At 39.5% G+C, this 14,043-nt stretch overlaps 1 protein-coding gene across 5 annotated transcripts in view; it reads right to left on the bottom strand.

The window, feature by feature from the left end:
- Nucleotides 1-14,043, bottom strand: part of ttc37 (tetratricopeptide repeat domain 37) — a 108,292-nt gene that overhangs the window by 86,931 nt on the left and 7,318 nt on the right. For 4 of the 5 annotated variants that reach the window (XM_041186443.1, XM_041186444.1, XM_041186446.1 and 1 more), the window contains exons 3-6: nucleotides 10,519-10,662; nucleotides 5,308-5,399; nucleotides 3,551-3,626; nucleotides 660-800 (exon numbers count right to left, since the gene is read on the bottom strand). In XM_041186443.1, coding sequence (XP_041042377.1) covers nucleotides 660-800; nucleotides 3,551-3,626; nucleotides 5,308-5,399; nucleotides 10,519-10,662 — 453 coding nt within the window. Of the gene's footprint in view, nucleotides 1-659; nucleotides 801-3,550; nucleotides 3,627-5,307; nucleotides 5,400-10,518; nucleotides 10,663-12,296; nucleotides 12,417-14,043 lie in introns of those variants that run through there. The other variant, XM_041186447.1, reaches the window with a different exon arrangement.

Below are 14,043 nucleotides of genomic sequence, written 5' to 3'. Positions count from 1 at the left end.
TCTTTGAAATGTAACATTTTTCTATAATATATAGAAATCATATTGACCAGCCTATTCTGAATAGGCACAGTCCCAACTGACCACTTATTTCTGTCAAAAGATGGCTGTCGAATGAAGAACTTATTAAATTCAACAATCTGTTCTGCAGCTGCATGCCAGTTTCTTCTAAAACAATAGGGCAGGTACAGCCAGCATTACATTCCAGAACTGCAGAACAGATCATATTAAGATTGGGGCTGGGGATATTGCATTGGAGGACGGAACAATAAACAAAATTAATCATTACTGTGAGTTCCCTGAGAGTTCATCTTTCAAGCCCATCTCTGGCCCACAAGAAGTGAAAGTACCCAAGGAAAGCAAAGTACTTTTCTCCTGGTTTTCCAGACCAGGAGACCAATTCTCCATTCCAGAAGGGTATCTTTCCCTAATTTTAGTTACTGTATGTAATGTTTGGTGGTTTCTAAAAACAGAAACCATATATTTCAATTCTATTCAGGAAGACAACTGAGTTAAGCTTTTTTCCCCCAAAGATAAACTTCCATATTTTACCTCTGTAGGAAAATTAATACAAGTTTCCTGTAGTATATTATTCATTTGAAAACTTATGAAAGATAATTACTGATAACAGGCATTTTATTAAGATTATGAAGGGTCTTTACCAGTTGTTGGGTCTCATTATCCTGACTCTCTACTTTGTCTGCAAGCAATTGGATCATCTTCTTCCACAATTGATGGAGCTCTTGTTTCCCAGCTCCCTCGTGTTGTTTTAGCTGTATTAATCGACTCCATGTTTTGGCAACCTGCAACAGGGGTGTCATCAGGAATGGGAGAATTACAGTTCAGAAGAGAATTTGAGGAATTAGGGCTACTTTACTAATTTTAAGAAGTGATGATAAATATACAAGATTGTGAATGTTTATCTTAAATTTTGTACAGTCTTGTTACCATCCTTCTGACTAATGCTGTTACCAAATCACAATCATAGAAGAATTAACAGGAGACTAGAAAAATTTAGAGCTTAGGAAAATTTAGAGCTTAGAATGTGGAATTCTCTTCCTCAAAGTACTGTTGGCACAGCATCCAAAATTTATTTTCAAAGGGAATTATGCTGTTGAAAAACAGAAATATTAAAGCATATGGGGAGTGAGCAGAAGAATGGGATTAGACTAGATGGCTCAAGAAAAAAATGTAATAGTGCAAATGGTGTGTCTGTGCGCAGTAATGCCCTATGAATAGAAGAGAAAACTACAACTAGCATGGAAAAGATTCAGATTCTTAAAATAAACTTGGACCATTGCCTATTCATTTCTGCATTCTCTAGAAGTCCTACCTTCAGGAAACAAAATAGTATAACTGAGTTGTTACTTTGCAATTAATGACAGTGGCAAATCATTACTTTGCAATTAATGACAGTGATAACAGCATTTTATCAATTAATTCCCAACTGGAAGCTGGTAGCTGGAGTTGAATTATCTTCACATGCCTTAGATGGAGACAAAACCAGATGCGAGAGCAACTGCTCCTAATATTAAGACAACATTAATATAAGAATGGCATCAAGGAGCCTCAGAAAAAATAAAGTAATTGGGCTCAAAGGGAAATCTCCAGTGGCTGGATTCAAACCTGATCCAAAGGAAAATGGCTGTACTTGTTGGAGTTCAGTGATTACATCCACAAGATATTGCTGCAGTACATCTTCAGGCAAGTGACTTTAGCCCAACTATCTTCAGCTGCTGCCTGAATGGTCTTCCCTCCATCATAACATCAAAAGTGGGCTATTGGTTGGCAGTTCCAGAGTCCATCTTCATTCACAGCCCCACTGATATCAAAGAAGCCAATTCCAATACAACCTGGATAAGATCCAGGTTTGGGTTGATAAATAGCACTTAATATTCCTATTCTTCAGCAACAGCTGGAGAAGGGTGGTGGGCGAGGGGTGCTGTTGTTCCTGACCAGGTGCCTAATTGGAAAAGCCACACTAACATCATAGATATAATATCAGAGCAGAGGCTGGGTACTCTGCGCTTCTCCTGATGCCTCAAAGTCTCTGGATCAACTACAAGGTGTAATTTAGGGTTGTGATGGATTACTCATCATTCACCTAAACGTTTACAGCTCTAACTACTTTCAAAAAGCTTGATACCATCCAGTATGTTAGTTATATTGTTAAGCTACACAGGTGAAGGGCATTGTTTAATTAAGTACCTTGAGCACGTATAAATAGGGGACTAATCCCCAGAAACAACAGTTTGAATTGATTTTGTAAGTTTCCCTTGATGTTTTGTTTTAGTTACAGTGCCCCAATCAGGGGTTGTTTATCCCTCTGATTTATTGATATTTATCATTTTATTGGTATTTGTTTAATCAAAAAAGAGTATAAATAGGGGACGCCATTAACAGGTCAAAGCATTGGCGGTCGTCCAACCAAACGTCTGTCCCTCTTCTGTGGCTATGTTCGCGGCTGGGTGTCCTTGAAGAGGAAACATGTGGTTCCTTTAAAAATTTTTAGTTTCAGTGCCCCTTACAGACTATCAATTGGTTTAAGTGTTTTTTTTTCCCCATTTGGTTAATTTGTTAAATGTATGTTATTGGTACTCGTGGAATAAATAGGGGGAACCATTAACAGGTCCAGGCAGCAGGCGGTCGAGGGGGTTGTCTGGCCTGACTACCTGCCCCTCTTCCATGGCTATGTTCACAACCGGGTGTCCTTGGAGAGGGAGCATGCAGTGTCCATTGGCGTGCACAAGGCCTTCCACGACTATCGGCACCGCAGCGGCTGAAGTGCATCATCGGCCCCCAAGACCACATTTTAAATTTAGTTAGCTAAGTTTCCTTTGGAGTTTTAGTTTTGTTATGGTGCCCCTTAGGGGCCATTGCCTTCATTTGATTTGCTCAAAAGAGTATATATAGGGACAGCTGGGACACTGGATCTGTGTCAGGAGTGTTGAGACTAAACAAAGTCAATAAACTCCCTCAGTAAAGACAAGCTCTGTGTCTTGGTTAACACAGGATAGGAACAGTTCACTTGATTGACCTCTGTACCATTGGATTAAGCCCCAATCCTTCCACCACAGTGGCAATTCATTAAACTTCCTACAACAGTTCCTTCCTCCTGTGTGATCTCTACTACCAGAAACAACAAGAACAGCATGGGTATGGGAATTCCATCACCTCTATCTCCCCCTCCAAATTGCACATGATCTTCACTGTATCATGTATAACAGATCCCTCATGATCATTGGGTCAAAATTCTGGAATTTCCTAGCACCATCAGGTAAGAACCATCGCCACAAAGTTCAAGGAGAAGGCCTAATAACAACTTCTGAAGGCAACCAGAAATAAGCAATAAATGTCAGCATCACAAACATCCTGAACACAAATAAACAATAACAATAGCAACTGTGAGTGAGCAAGGGCAGGAGAGAAACATTATTATCTGCAATCATTTTATGCTGATCTTTCCAATTGCTAAAATGCACTGATACTCCATAGCAAAGTAGAAAATGCACTTGAAAGTTATTCTAATCCACAGATATCTAAATGTACTCACCTCTAGATATTTATTTTCTTGATGATAGAGAGTAACTAGCTTCAGGCAGACTTCATGCCATTTCTGTTTATCTGAACTATAAAACAGGAAAATGATATTTGAAATGTTATGGTCACGCTATCAAAGTATAGGGCACTTGAAAATAAATTACATCAACATTTGAATTTGTTTGGAGAGTGGAAAAGCAGAAGAAACTGTACATAGGAACAAAAAGGAAATAGGAGGAGTAGGCCATTCAGCCCAATGAGCTTGCTCCACCATTCAAATAGATCTTGGCTAAACATCTACTTCTATGTCATTTTTCCTTAGTATCCAGAAATGTATCAATTTCTGTCTTGAACATGCTCAATGATTGAGCTTCCACAGCCTTCTGGGGTAGAGAATTCCAAAAATTCACCATCCTTTGAGCGAAGAACTCTCTCATTCACAGTCTTAAATGGCTGCCACTTATTCTGAGACTGTGTCCCCTGCTTATAGGGTAATTATAAATAATATTTATAGGTAATTATAACATGGACTAAAACACTCAACGCAAAAAAAACCAAGTAATGTTTCAAAGATGCTTCCAACTAATATCCAGTCCATAATACAATACAAAAATCCTCTTCCTCCAACAGTAAAATTTAACTAAGCTCTTGCAAATGAAATATTTTCCAGGGAATTCCATGCTGTTTTTTTCCCTCCTCATACCATGCTCCCAGGGCAGAATCATTTTCTCATCTACATGCCAAAGAAAACACGAAGCTGCTTGAATGTTTCCCTATCCCTCATCTTCATGCCATCCTGAGCTACAATAAGTATGCCTCCCTCAATATTTTTTCCAATTTTCTGTAACACTTTGAATTGGCCCATAACATCAGCCAGTTAACTTGTGAGCATTGTGATATAGACTCATTAACAAAATGAAAGGTGCATTTGAGAGATGTGTGTGATCTTTATATGCACAATTATTCCAAGTTCATCTTTTCAACTTATTATTCTGGCCGCAGACCTTCCCAGCTAACAAGGGAAGTTCATTTGTTGGCAACTTTGCAAGGTAAACATCGTATATATTAAAACACTGGTGTGAAAACAAACATGTCATATTATATCCCATTTTTATTCCAAAAAAGTCAGGTGCAGTTCACAAAGTCATGTTTGTGACTTTCCCATCCTGGCCAAGACTGTTCTTAATTTTAATAGAAGGTCTATGTAAGCCAGCAATGCTTGAAATGTGATTGTACAGTCCAAGTGGTGAGGCTACCTGTATTAGGGTCCCACTGTAATTTTCATACTGCAGGCAAATAGAGACCTTTCCTTTTTTTTTGGGGGGGGGGTGATATCCATAATCTGGGATGGTAGTTGCAAATTTGACTTTAGAACAACTGCAAACCCATATGGCAAGTGCTCCTCCCAGCCTGTGAATTCACTCCACAATGTTAAAAGGAGAATCTGAAAAATTGGATCATATTGCTTCCTTTGGAAAAAGTTCTGTGGAAATTGGCAGGTTGCATTAATAAATCAGGAGCAAAAGGCCAGTAATCAGATTCAGCTATTTACTCCATAACAAAAAGAGAATTGAGGAATGGCAAGAATTGGAAATTAAAATACATTATTTAAACCAAGGCTTAAAATCAGTAATTTGTTTGAAGTCACACTTCCATTTACTTATATGCTGGACAAATGTATCTGAAAACCTTTTTTTTTAAAAAAAAGAAATTTGATATTGAAACAAAAAAATACTACAAATAAAAGTTCAATAAATTCAAACAGGTTACCTTTCATACAATTTCATTAGCTTTTCGTAAATTCCCAACAACTCATGCTTGTTGTCAGATGTATCATTCTTCTCACACAGATTTAGTAGCCCCTGAAAAGACATAATTATCTTTAATTCATCCTCAGTACATACACAAACAAAAATGATTAGAATTTATAGAGAAAAATGTATTGACATTTTTACTCCTTTAAAACAAATACTAAACTTTTTTTGGATAGGGGAGGCGTGGGCATGTGCTGTTGTATGCCTCAGATACCATCAGCTTGAACCAGACTATACACCACTTTCAACTGATTCAACCTAGGCTGCACATCTGACCCTATAATCTCTCCATCACAAAAATGCCTTCTTCCATTGATTATCACCAGTCAACACCCTTATTACATCACTAAAACCTTCATCCATGCCTTTTTTATCTCGAGACTTGACATCCTATCCTGCACCAAGTCTCTCACTCTTTACCCGCATCTTATTGTGGCTCCCAGTCTCCTAATCCCTCAATTTAAAACTCTCATCTTAAATCCTCCTTGGCCTACTAAAATCTTCAAAAAATATTTTGTGGTATTAAAAAAAGAGTGCTAAGAGATTATACTTTATGAAGCATTGAAGGTATAAGTTTGGATGGTACTATCTGGATGACGTATGGAGCAACCAATAGCTGCAGGCCCAGTCAAATTCTCTGTTTCTGATTGAGGAAATATGCAAAAAAGGGGACAAAATTTAAGATTATACATAATTTCTTACTAAAGACCACAAATGGATAGCTGGAAAAGGATATAGAATAACAATTATCCTAAGCTGTAACTACTGAAGCTAATATGAAACATAAAGCTGTAAGCAGGGACCTGATTTTCCTTTAAGCACAGACTTGTGTACTATATAAATGAAATATATTACTCCACGAGATCATTTCAGTTGAACTTTATGATGTCACAATGCAAGAAATGAAATTCACTGCGCAGGTCATTTGTGTAGATATATAGAAGATAAAGCTCAGCACTCAGATGATAGGCCAGATGTCAAAGCTTGCATACCATTGTAATCTAATATGGAACTAGGTGAAAGCAATCCACCCAGCTGGATGACAATGGAGAGGCATCAGAGGAGGATGGAATTAGGTGAGAGCAGTCCCACCTATCTGGATGACTGTGGAGAGGTGTTGGAGGAGAATGGTGAGGTCAACCACATCAAAGGCTGCAGACAGGCTGAGAAGGACAAAGGAAAGTTACCTTTGACACAGTCACATTCTAGTTCCTCATGCCCTGTGTGGAGCCAGCAGCAGGGGTTAAAGTGATATTATACATTGTGTCAATCAGTGACTTAGAGGAGGAAGGTAATACTCAATGCAGTGGATACTATTAACCTTTGGGTATCGTCATGAAAGGTACATGAAGTTGCTTCCACGGTGGTGACAGGGAGCCACTGGCAGACCCTTTGAAATCTTTGTGCAGGTCGGTAGGGCATTATGACCCCTGATTGAGAACCGCTGTCTTAGGCCACTGTGAGTGAATGCCTTTGTTAAATATTGATAGAAACATTTAACTTAAACAAATAGCTTGTTAAGTCCTGTGGTCACAGATCACACGACAATCTGAGAAATTACGTATTGATTTTGAACGACAGCTGTTAAAAAGATCTTGAGTAAACTGAAGGATCCTTGATGGGCTAATTGACAACTGAGTGGTCAGAGCCCTCCTATCACAGAAACAACTAATGGGAAGATGAGGCTCCACTTCTATCCCTATCTTCAATGATGGTGGAGTCCAGCACATCAGTGCAAAACATCTTCAGCTAGAAGTACCAAGTGGATGATCCATCTCAGCCTATTGTTGAGGTCTTCAGCATCACAGATGCCGGTCTTCAGCCAATTCAATTTACTCCACGTGATATCAAGAAATTAGATACAGCAAAGACTATGGACCCTGATAACATCCTGGCTGCAGAATTGAAAACTTATGTTCCAGAACCAGCTGCACCCTGAGCCAAGCTATTCCAGTATAGCTACAACATAGGTATCTAGAAGACAATCTGAAAAATTCTTGAGGTATGGCCGATCCATAAAAAGCAGGATAAATCCATCCTGACCAATTACCGCTCCATCAGCCTACTCTCAGCCATAAACCAAGGGATGGAAAATGTCATCGATGATGCTATCAAGTGACACTTATTCATCAATAAGCTGCTCACCGATGCTCAGTTTGGGTTCTGCCAGGGCCACTTGGCTACAGGCCTTATTACAGCCTTGGTCCAAATAAGAAAAGATTTATTCCAGAGATGAGGGAGTGACTGCCAGACAGCATTTGACAGAATATGGCATCAAGGAACCCTAGCAAAACTGAAGCCAATGTTAATCGGGGGAAAACCCAGCACTGATTGGAGTCATAGCTAACACAAACCATGTTGGTTGTGGTTGTTGCAGGCCAATCATCTCAGCCCCAGGACGTCACTCAAAGTAGTGTCAGAGTGTCAATTCCACTACCTATAAGAAGGGCAGCAGACATATGGGAATACCACTACCTTTTAAGTTCTCTCCAAGTAACATACTAGCCTGACTTGGAGCTACATCACTGCTCCTTCATTGTCACTGGGTCAAAATCCTGGAACTTCTTCCCATCAGCACTGTGGGTGTACTTACACCACATGGACTGCAGTGGTTTATGAAGGCAGCTCACCACTACCTTAGCTAGGGCAATTACTGCTGTCCTTGCCAGCAGTGCTCAAATCCCATGAATGAATGAAAAAGTCAGTTTTCAATCTTAAGTGTAGCTAGCAGTTGTGAACACTAAGGTTATTTTGCTATCAAGCAATTTCACCTAGCTAGGGAGATAATCTGGAGAAGACATAAAGTAAATTAACTGCTATTGAAGTCTATGTTTAGGTTATGCTGTTTTACATCTGGACTATAGAAAATGATACAGCTTGCTAGGTTAAATTCTGTACAATTCATTAACGTACTGTATGTACAGACACAAGTGCTAAAGTGACAAAATGGAAAATTTCGTCAAAAATTATGAAGACCACGTGATTTGGACTTCCTCCCAATACTTCTGTCTTGTACTCACAGCATATTTAAAGTCCACGCCCAGGATCAACAATTAGCTTTTTGTGATATCAGTCCCTCGATACCTTGTGGAATGCCCACCATATTCTCTTTGCAAGGCAGAAAATACCACCATCAGACCATTGCATATAGGCCAAAAGTAAATCCGTTATTTACAGGAAGAATATACAGAAGGAAACATCTATAACAACTGAATCAAATGGATAAAATACAACTTGATGAGCAAAACGACTTCTTGGTCTTTCACACACTTTCCTGATGTAAAGTTGTATATGGTTAATGCAAATTTCATTTCAGAGTTCATGTCTCCCAACAAAATACAAAGAGCATCATTATGAGCAGGTGTTTCCATTAGGCTCTGCAATAACTTCCAGAACAACTGGCCCAAAATTGGCTAAACAGTGCAAAAGATTGAGGAATTGAATGCAAATTATGTCCAGTGCAAATCGAGTTTCCACAATCTTTTACATGAGTTTAAAAAACATTGAACTAGAGACTCAACCTGCCCAGAATCATCATTGTGAGTTTCTGCTAAGTGCGAGCCTTAAAATTGAGCTGCTTTACTTTAGGCACAAGAACACTAAGTAGTATGGTTTAAAAGCTTTTAATTAAAAAAATTAAGAAACTGATTATTGTACACGAATGTAACTAATAAATTGTTCTGTATAGGTTTTTAAAAATTGGACTACTCACAGGTGGTGGACTAGACTAGTGGTTCTCAAATTGGAGTATGCAAACATTCCAGAGGGTTAACGAAGTAACGTGAAAGTGTGAGCAAGAAGGTGGGAGTGGAGTGCAGCTACCACACACAGGGTGCACAGTGGAGGGGAGCACACGTGGAGAAGCGTAGAGTGTGGCATGAAAGTAAATACTGTTTGTTAAAAGCTCTTATTACTCTTCACGTGCAACACTTTCATATTATAAACTATTATAATTTAGGTGGTCATTGATTAAATCCATTTGAAAAAGGGTCCTTCAACCAAAAAAAGTTCAAGAATCACTGGATTTGACACAGGTTAAATGTTCAAATTATGTTTTGAAACACTGCCCAACTGTGCTAGTTCATGGTCAATTTTTCAATACGGCAATATAGAAAATGAGTACAAGTGGAAACTTGGAAAGAAAAACTTTTCAAAACTGGCACAACTTGAGTCTGGATCACCTACTGCACCCAAAGCAGAAAATCCAGGCCCATGTTTTCTGTCAGGCAAAAAATTTTAAACTATATTGCTGCACAGCAGCGTGAGAGTAACCTGGGCCCAGATTTTCTCTTCACCAATTCCTTGTACTAATCTAAGAACCAGCAATTTGATTTTAAATCACTGCTATTGTCTATTTATAGTCACACGAGGACAACTTGGCAATTCCCAAGCTGATGCCAAAAACTAGCTTTACTTACTGAAAATCTGTGGTTAGGATGGGTGCCATCCAGGGTGAACTTCAAAAGATATGCGGGGTAACGGACAGCGATTAGAGAGGTCTTGTGCCCTCATTCAACCTCACCTACCTTATCTCTAACTATCTAGTATCCAATCCTCCTCCTTACCCATAGCCCCCTCCCCACACATTCCCTCTGTCAGTCTGCCTTCTCCCAACTGCTGAAGTCCAGCCCTAATCTGTACCATTCTTTCTCCTGCTTCCCGTTTTCAACCATGGCCCCAATCATGGTCAGAAACATTGACAAAGGGAAAAAGGAAAGAAAAGCAGAAGACATGAGGAGCAGAAAAACACAAAAAGGAGATGCAGGCATATACACAATAAGACGACAGTCGTACATAACCGAGATTGCAAGGCAATACCACAGGGGATCTGGTCTGATGTATGTAGTCTTCACAATATCTTATTAATACAATAAACTCATAAGTTTCCCCATGTGCATTAAATGAAAATTTGCTTAATATCTGAACCTATCACACATAAGCCTTTGAATATCTTGACTAATGCTTAACTTTCTGCTAACATAAAGAGACATAATAAAGCACATTTATTTTTTTGTAAACATACTATTTGAAAACCTGTGTTTTATTTGTAGATGTAATGCAGCTGCAGCAAATTTATGCAGCAGGAAATACTAAAACGCAAATATTTTATGATAAAATTTTACATTAAAGGATTGTTTATGAGAACTCAATTTGATCACTGATATACCTGCCATGCCAGTAACTGGTCTGGATCAAGTTCTGCAGCCTTTTTATATGCAGTCTTTGCCTGATCAGGCTGTTCCAACTCTGCTGCAGCAACTCCAATAAAAACCCAGGCATTGTAATTATTCTTGTCTTGTTTCAACACAGCCTGGACAATAGGATACAAAATGTAAGAAATAACAGTTCAGAGTAGATAGAAATTGCTCTGGTGCTATTCTTTATTTAGACATATATAATCTTCAGATAGAAATATAAAAGTGAATTAAAACTTTACTCTTTGTTTTTCAATATAATACAGAAGTATAATAAATATTATAATCCATTATAAATTATAATATCTAACTGAAATCTGAATGCATGTTCTTTCCCATTTCAGGCCTTGTTTTGAATTCAGGCCAGGTGAAACATAGGGTGTATGATTTCCATCTCGTCACATATGACTTCTAAAGTCAACACGTGATAACATAACACATTTCAAAACCTGTGGGGCTCGTGGTATAAATTGCCAATCTTATTCAGAGACTATAACTGTGGCTGGCATGAAAAATGAAAACCATTCACACTTGCAGCAGACAGTGCTTTTTTCAGACAGAAATCTATCCTTTGCATTCAGCTTTGCTGTAATTAACTCAAACCGCTTGATGTCAATACTAGGTGTCCAAATACCAGTATATTCCATTGTCAGAAGTGATCAGAACAGGAAAATTACAAAAGAAATATGACCTCTTGTTTTTGGTAAAAGCATCTCTGGGATAGAAATAAGCTAGCCTGACCAGCAGTTGGCCACGATAATTGGCCTGACATCATTTCATAGTCCCCCCTTCCAATTGCTATTCAGTGACTTCACTGGAAAGTACATGCCAAAAAAACAAAATTTGTGCATCTTAAATTTCCACTTGGTTCTACATTTTAAAAATTAAGTTATTACACCTCATCCAGCTCAATCTCAACAAAGCCAAATCCAGTTCCTATGGTTCATCCAAATACCTAAATGCCTCTGGCCTCAACTTCATATTCCTCCAAAATTTCCACCTTGGCTCAGTCCAGAGGTTTGAAACTTTGATGCAATACAACCGAGTTTAGGTGTCATGTGAGGACAGAAACCATCTCAAAGACAACTTTTACCTCTACAACATCATTCACTCTGACGTTATCTCTGCTCACTGGTCATTGAAATCTTCATCCATATCTTTTATCACCTCATACTTTGAATTCTCTAAACATTTTTCTTACTGGTCTCCCTACTTGTACAATTCAATAAAGGTGTTACGCTAAATGCTAATACGTCACATAAGGGCGCAGAGAGTTGGGAGTAATATATTAGCATAGATAATGATGATGGATTCTCCTGTAGCTTTGACGGAGGAGTGTTCAGCAAAAAAGAGACCAGTTTACAATCTAGATTGACAGTGTCTCACGTGTGACATTAGACAAAGTCTTGATTTGCTTAAACAATTGCAAATACTACATATGAAGCCAACGTTGGAGGGAGGGAATGGATGGAGGCACTGGCTTTGCACTGTGCTTGCTTGTCTTGAAGGCAATCGATTCTGTTCTCCTCAAATTTCAAAATTACTTGATGACAGATACTTCTCCACTTGCATCTGACCAACGTTGATTTTTCCCCATGTATTGGGATTCAGCTTGCAAACTGAGGTTGGATTTCAGATTGTCTTTCTATCTAAGTTTGGGACATCCTGTGATGTGGGTTCCCATACTTAGATGGCTGTGGAGTACTGCCCTTGGTATGCGGGAATCCTCCATGCAAACTATATGACTGACCCAGCAAAGCTGAGCTCTGATGAGCATGCACTCGATGCCAGGTACGCAACACTTTGTAAGAACCTCGGTGTTGGGGATTTTGTCCTGCCACTCAATATTGGAAAGAGATCTCAGACAGCGAAGATGGAATGCTTCTAGTTGCTGTAAGTGATGCCAGTAGGTTGTCCAAATTTCGCACCTATAAAGAAACAATGTAAAAAACACTGCCTGGTAGACTTTGAGCTTTATTTCGGGAAAAACTCAATGCTCTTTTCAAAGTCTGAGTGATCCTTCCAAATGCGGAGCTTGCCTTTTCCAGGCAATGGTTGATTTTGTCATCCAGCATAGTGTTTTAGAGAGGATACTCCCAAGATAGCAAAACTACTGTACTGAACACAGGGGTGTGTTGTTGATAGTGACTGTAAGGAATTGGAGTTCGTGACCAAGGACAGGCTGATAAATGATTTGTCGTCTTCAGATTTGTTAGGTCAAAGTATTCTGAGGCTAGTGTAAAGTGACCAACAAGCAGCTGAATGCCCTCTGGAGTACCTGCTATGAAAATGCAGTCGTCCACAAACAAGAGTTCACTCAGTAGCTGTAGAGCAGCATGGATAGAGGATTGGTTAGCAGACAGGAAGGAAGCAGAGGGTAGGGATTAACAGGGTGTTTTCACGCTGGCAGGCTATAACAAGTGGAGTGGAATGCCGCAAGGATCAGTGCTGGGACCTCAGCTATTTACAACCTATATTAATGTATTAGATGAAGAGACAGAGTAATGTATATAAAAATTTACTGACAATGCATAGCTAGCTGGGAATGTAAGCTGTGAGGTGGACACAAAGAGGTTGCAAAGAGATATAGACAGGGGTAAGTAAATAGTCAACAAGACAGAAGGAATATAATGTAGGAAATGTGATATAGTTCACACTGGTAGTATGAATAGAAAAGCAGAATATTTTCTTATAAGGCATTGAAATTGAGAATGTTGATGTTCAGAGAAACTTACTTTATTTATTCATTCACGGGATGCGGACATTGCTGGCTAGGCCAGCATTTATTTCCCATCCTTAATTGCACTTGAGAAGGTGGGGGTGAGCTGCCGCCTTGAACCACTGCAATCCATGTGGTGTAGGTACACCCACAGTGCTGTTAAGGAGGGAGTTCCAGGATTTTGACCCAACAACAGTGAAGGAAGGCAATATATTTCCAAGTTAGCATGGTATGTGGCTTGGAGGGGAACTTGCAGCTGGCGGTGTCCCCATGCATCTGCCCTTGTCCTTGTAGGTGGTAGTAGTTGCGGGTTTGGAAGGTGCTGTCGAAGGTGTCTTGATGAGCATTCGCTACTGCCACTGTGTCAGTGGTGGAAAGAGTGAATGTTTAAGTTGGTAGATGGGATGCCACTCAAGTGGGCTGCTTTGTCCTAGATGGTGTCAAGCTTCTTGAGTGTTGTCGGAACTGCACTCATCCAGGCAAGTGTAGAGTATTCCGTCAAACACCCAACTTGTGTCTTGTAGATAGTGGACAGACTTTGGGGGTCAGAAGGCGAGTTCCTCTCCATTGATTTCCCAGCCTCTGACCTGCTCTTGTAGCCACAGTCTGGCTGGTCGAGTTCAGTTGCTGGTCAATGGTAACCCCCAGGATGTTGATAGTGGGGAATTCAGCGATGGTAATGCCACTGAATGTCAAGAGGGGATGATTAGATGCTTTCTTGTTGGAGATGCTCATTGCCTGGCAGACATGCCACACATCAGTCCAAGCCTAAATATCA

This window comes from Carcharodon carcharias, chromosome 4 (genome assembly GCF_017639515.1).
Source record: "Carcharodon carcharias isolate sCarCar2 chromosome 4, sCarCar2.pri, whole genome shotgun sequence".
NCBI classification, from domain to species: Eukaryota; Metazoa; Chordata; class Chondrichthyes; order Lamniformes; family Lamnidae; genus Carcharodon; species Carcharodon carcharias.
The sequence above is the reverse complement of the archived record's forward strand: the minus strand, read 5'-3'. Positions and strand labels throughout refer to the sequence as shown.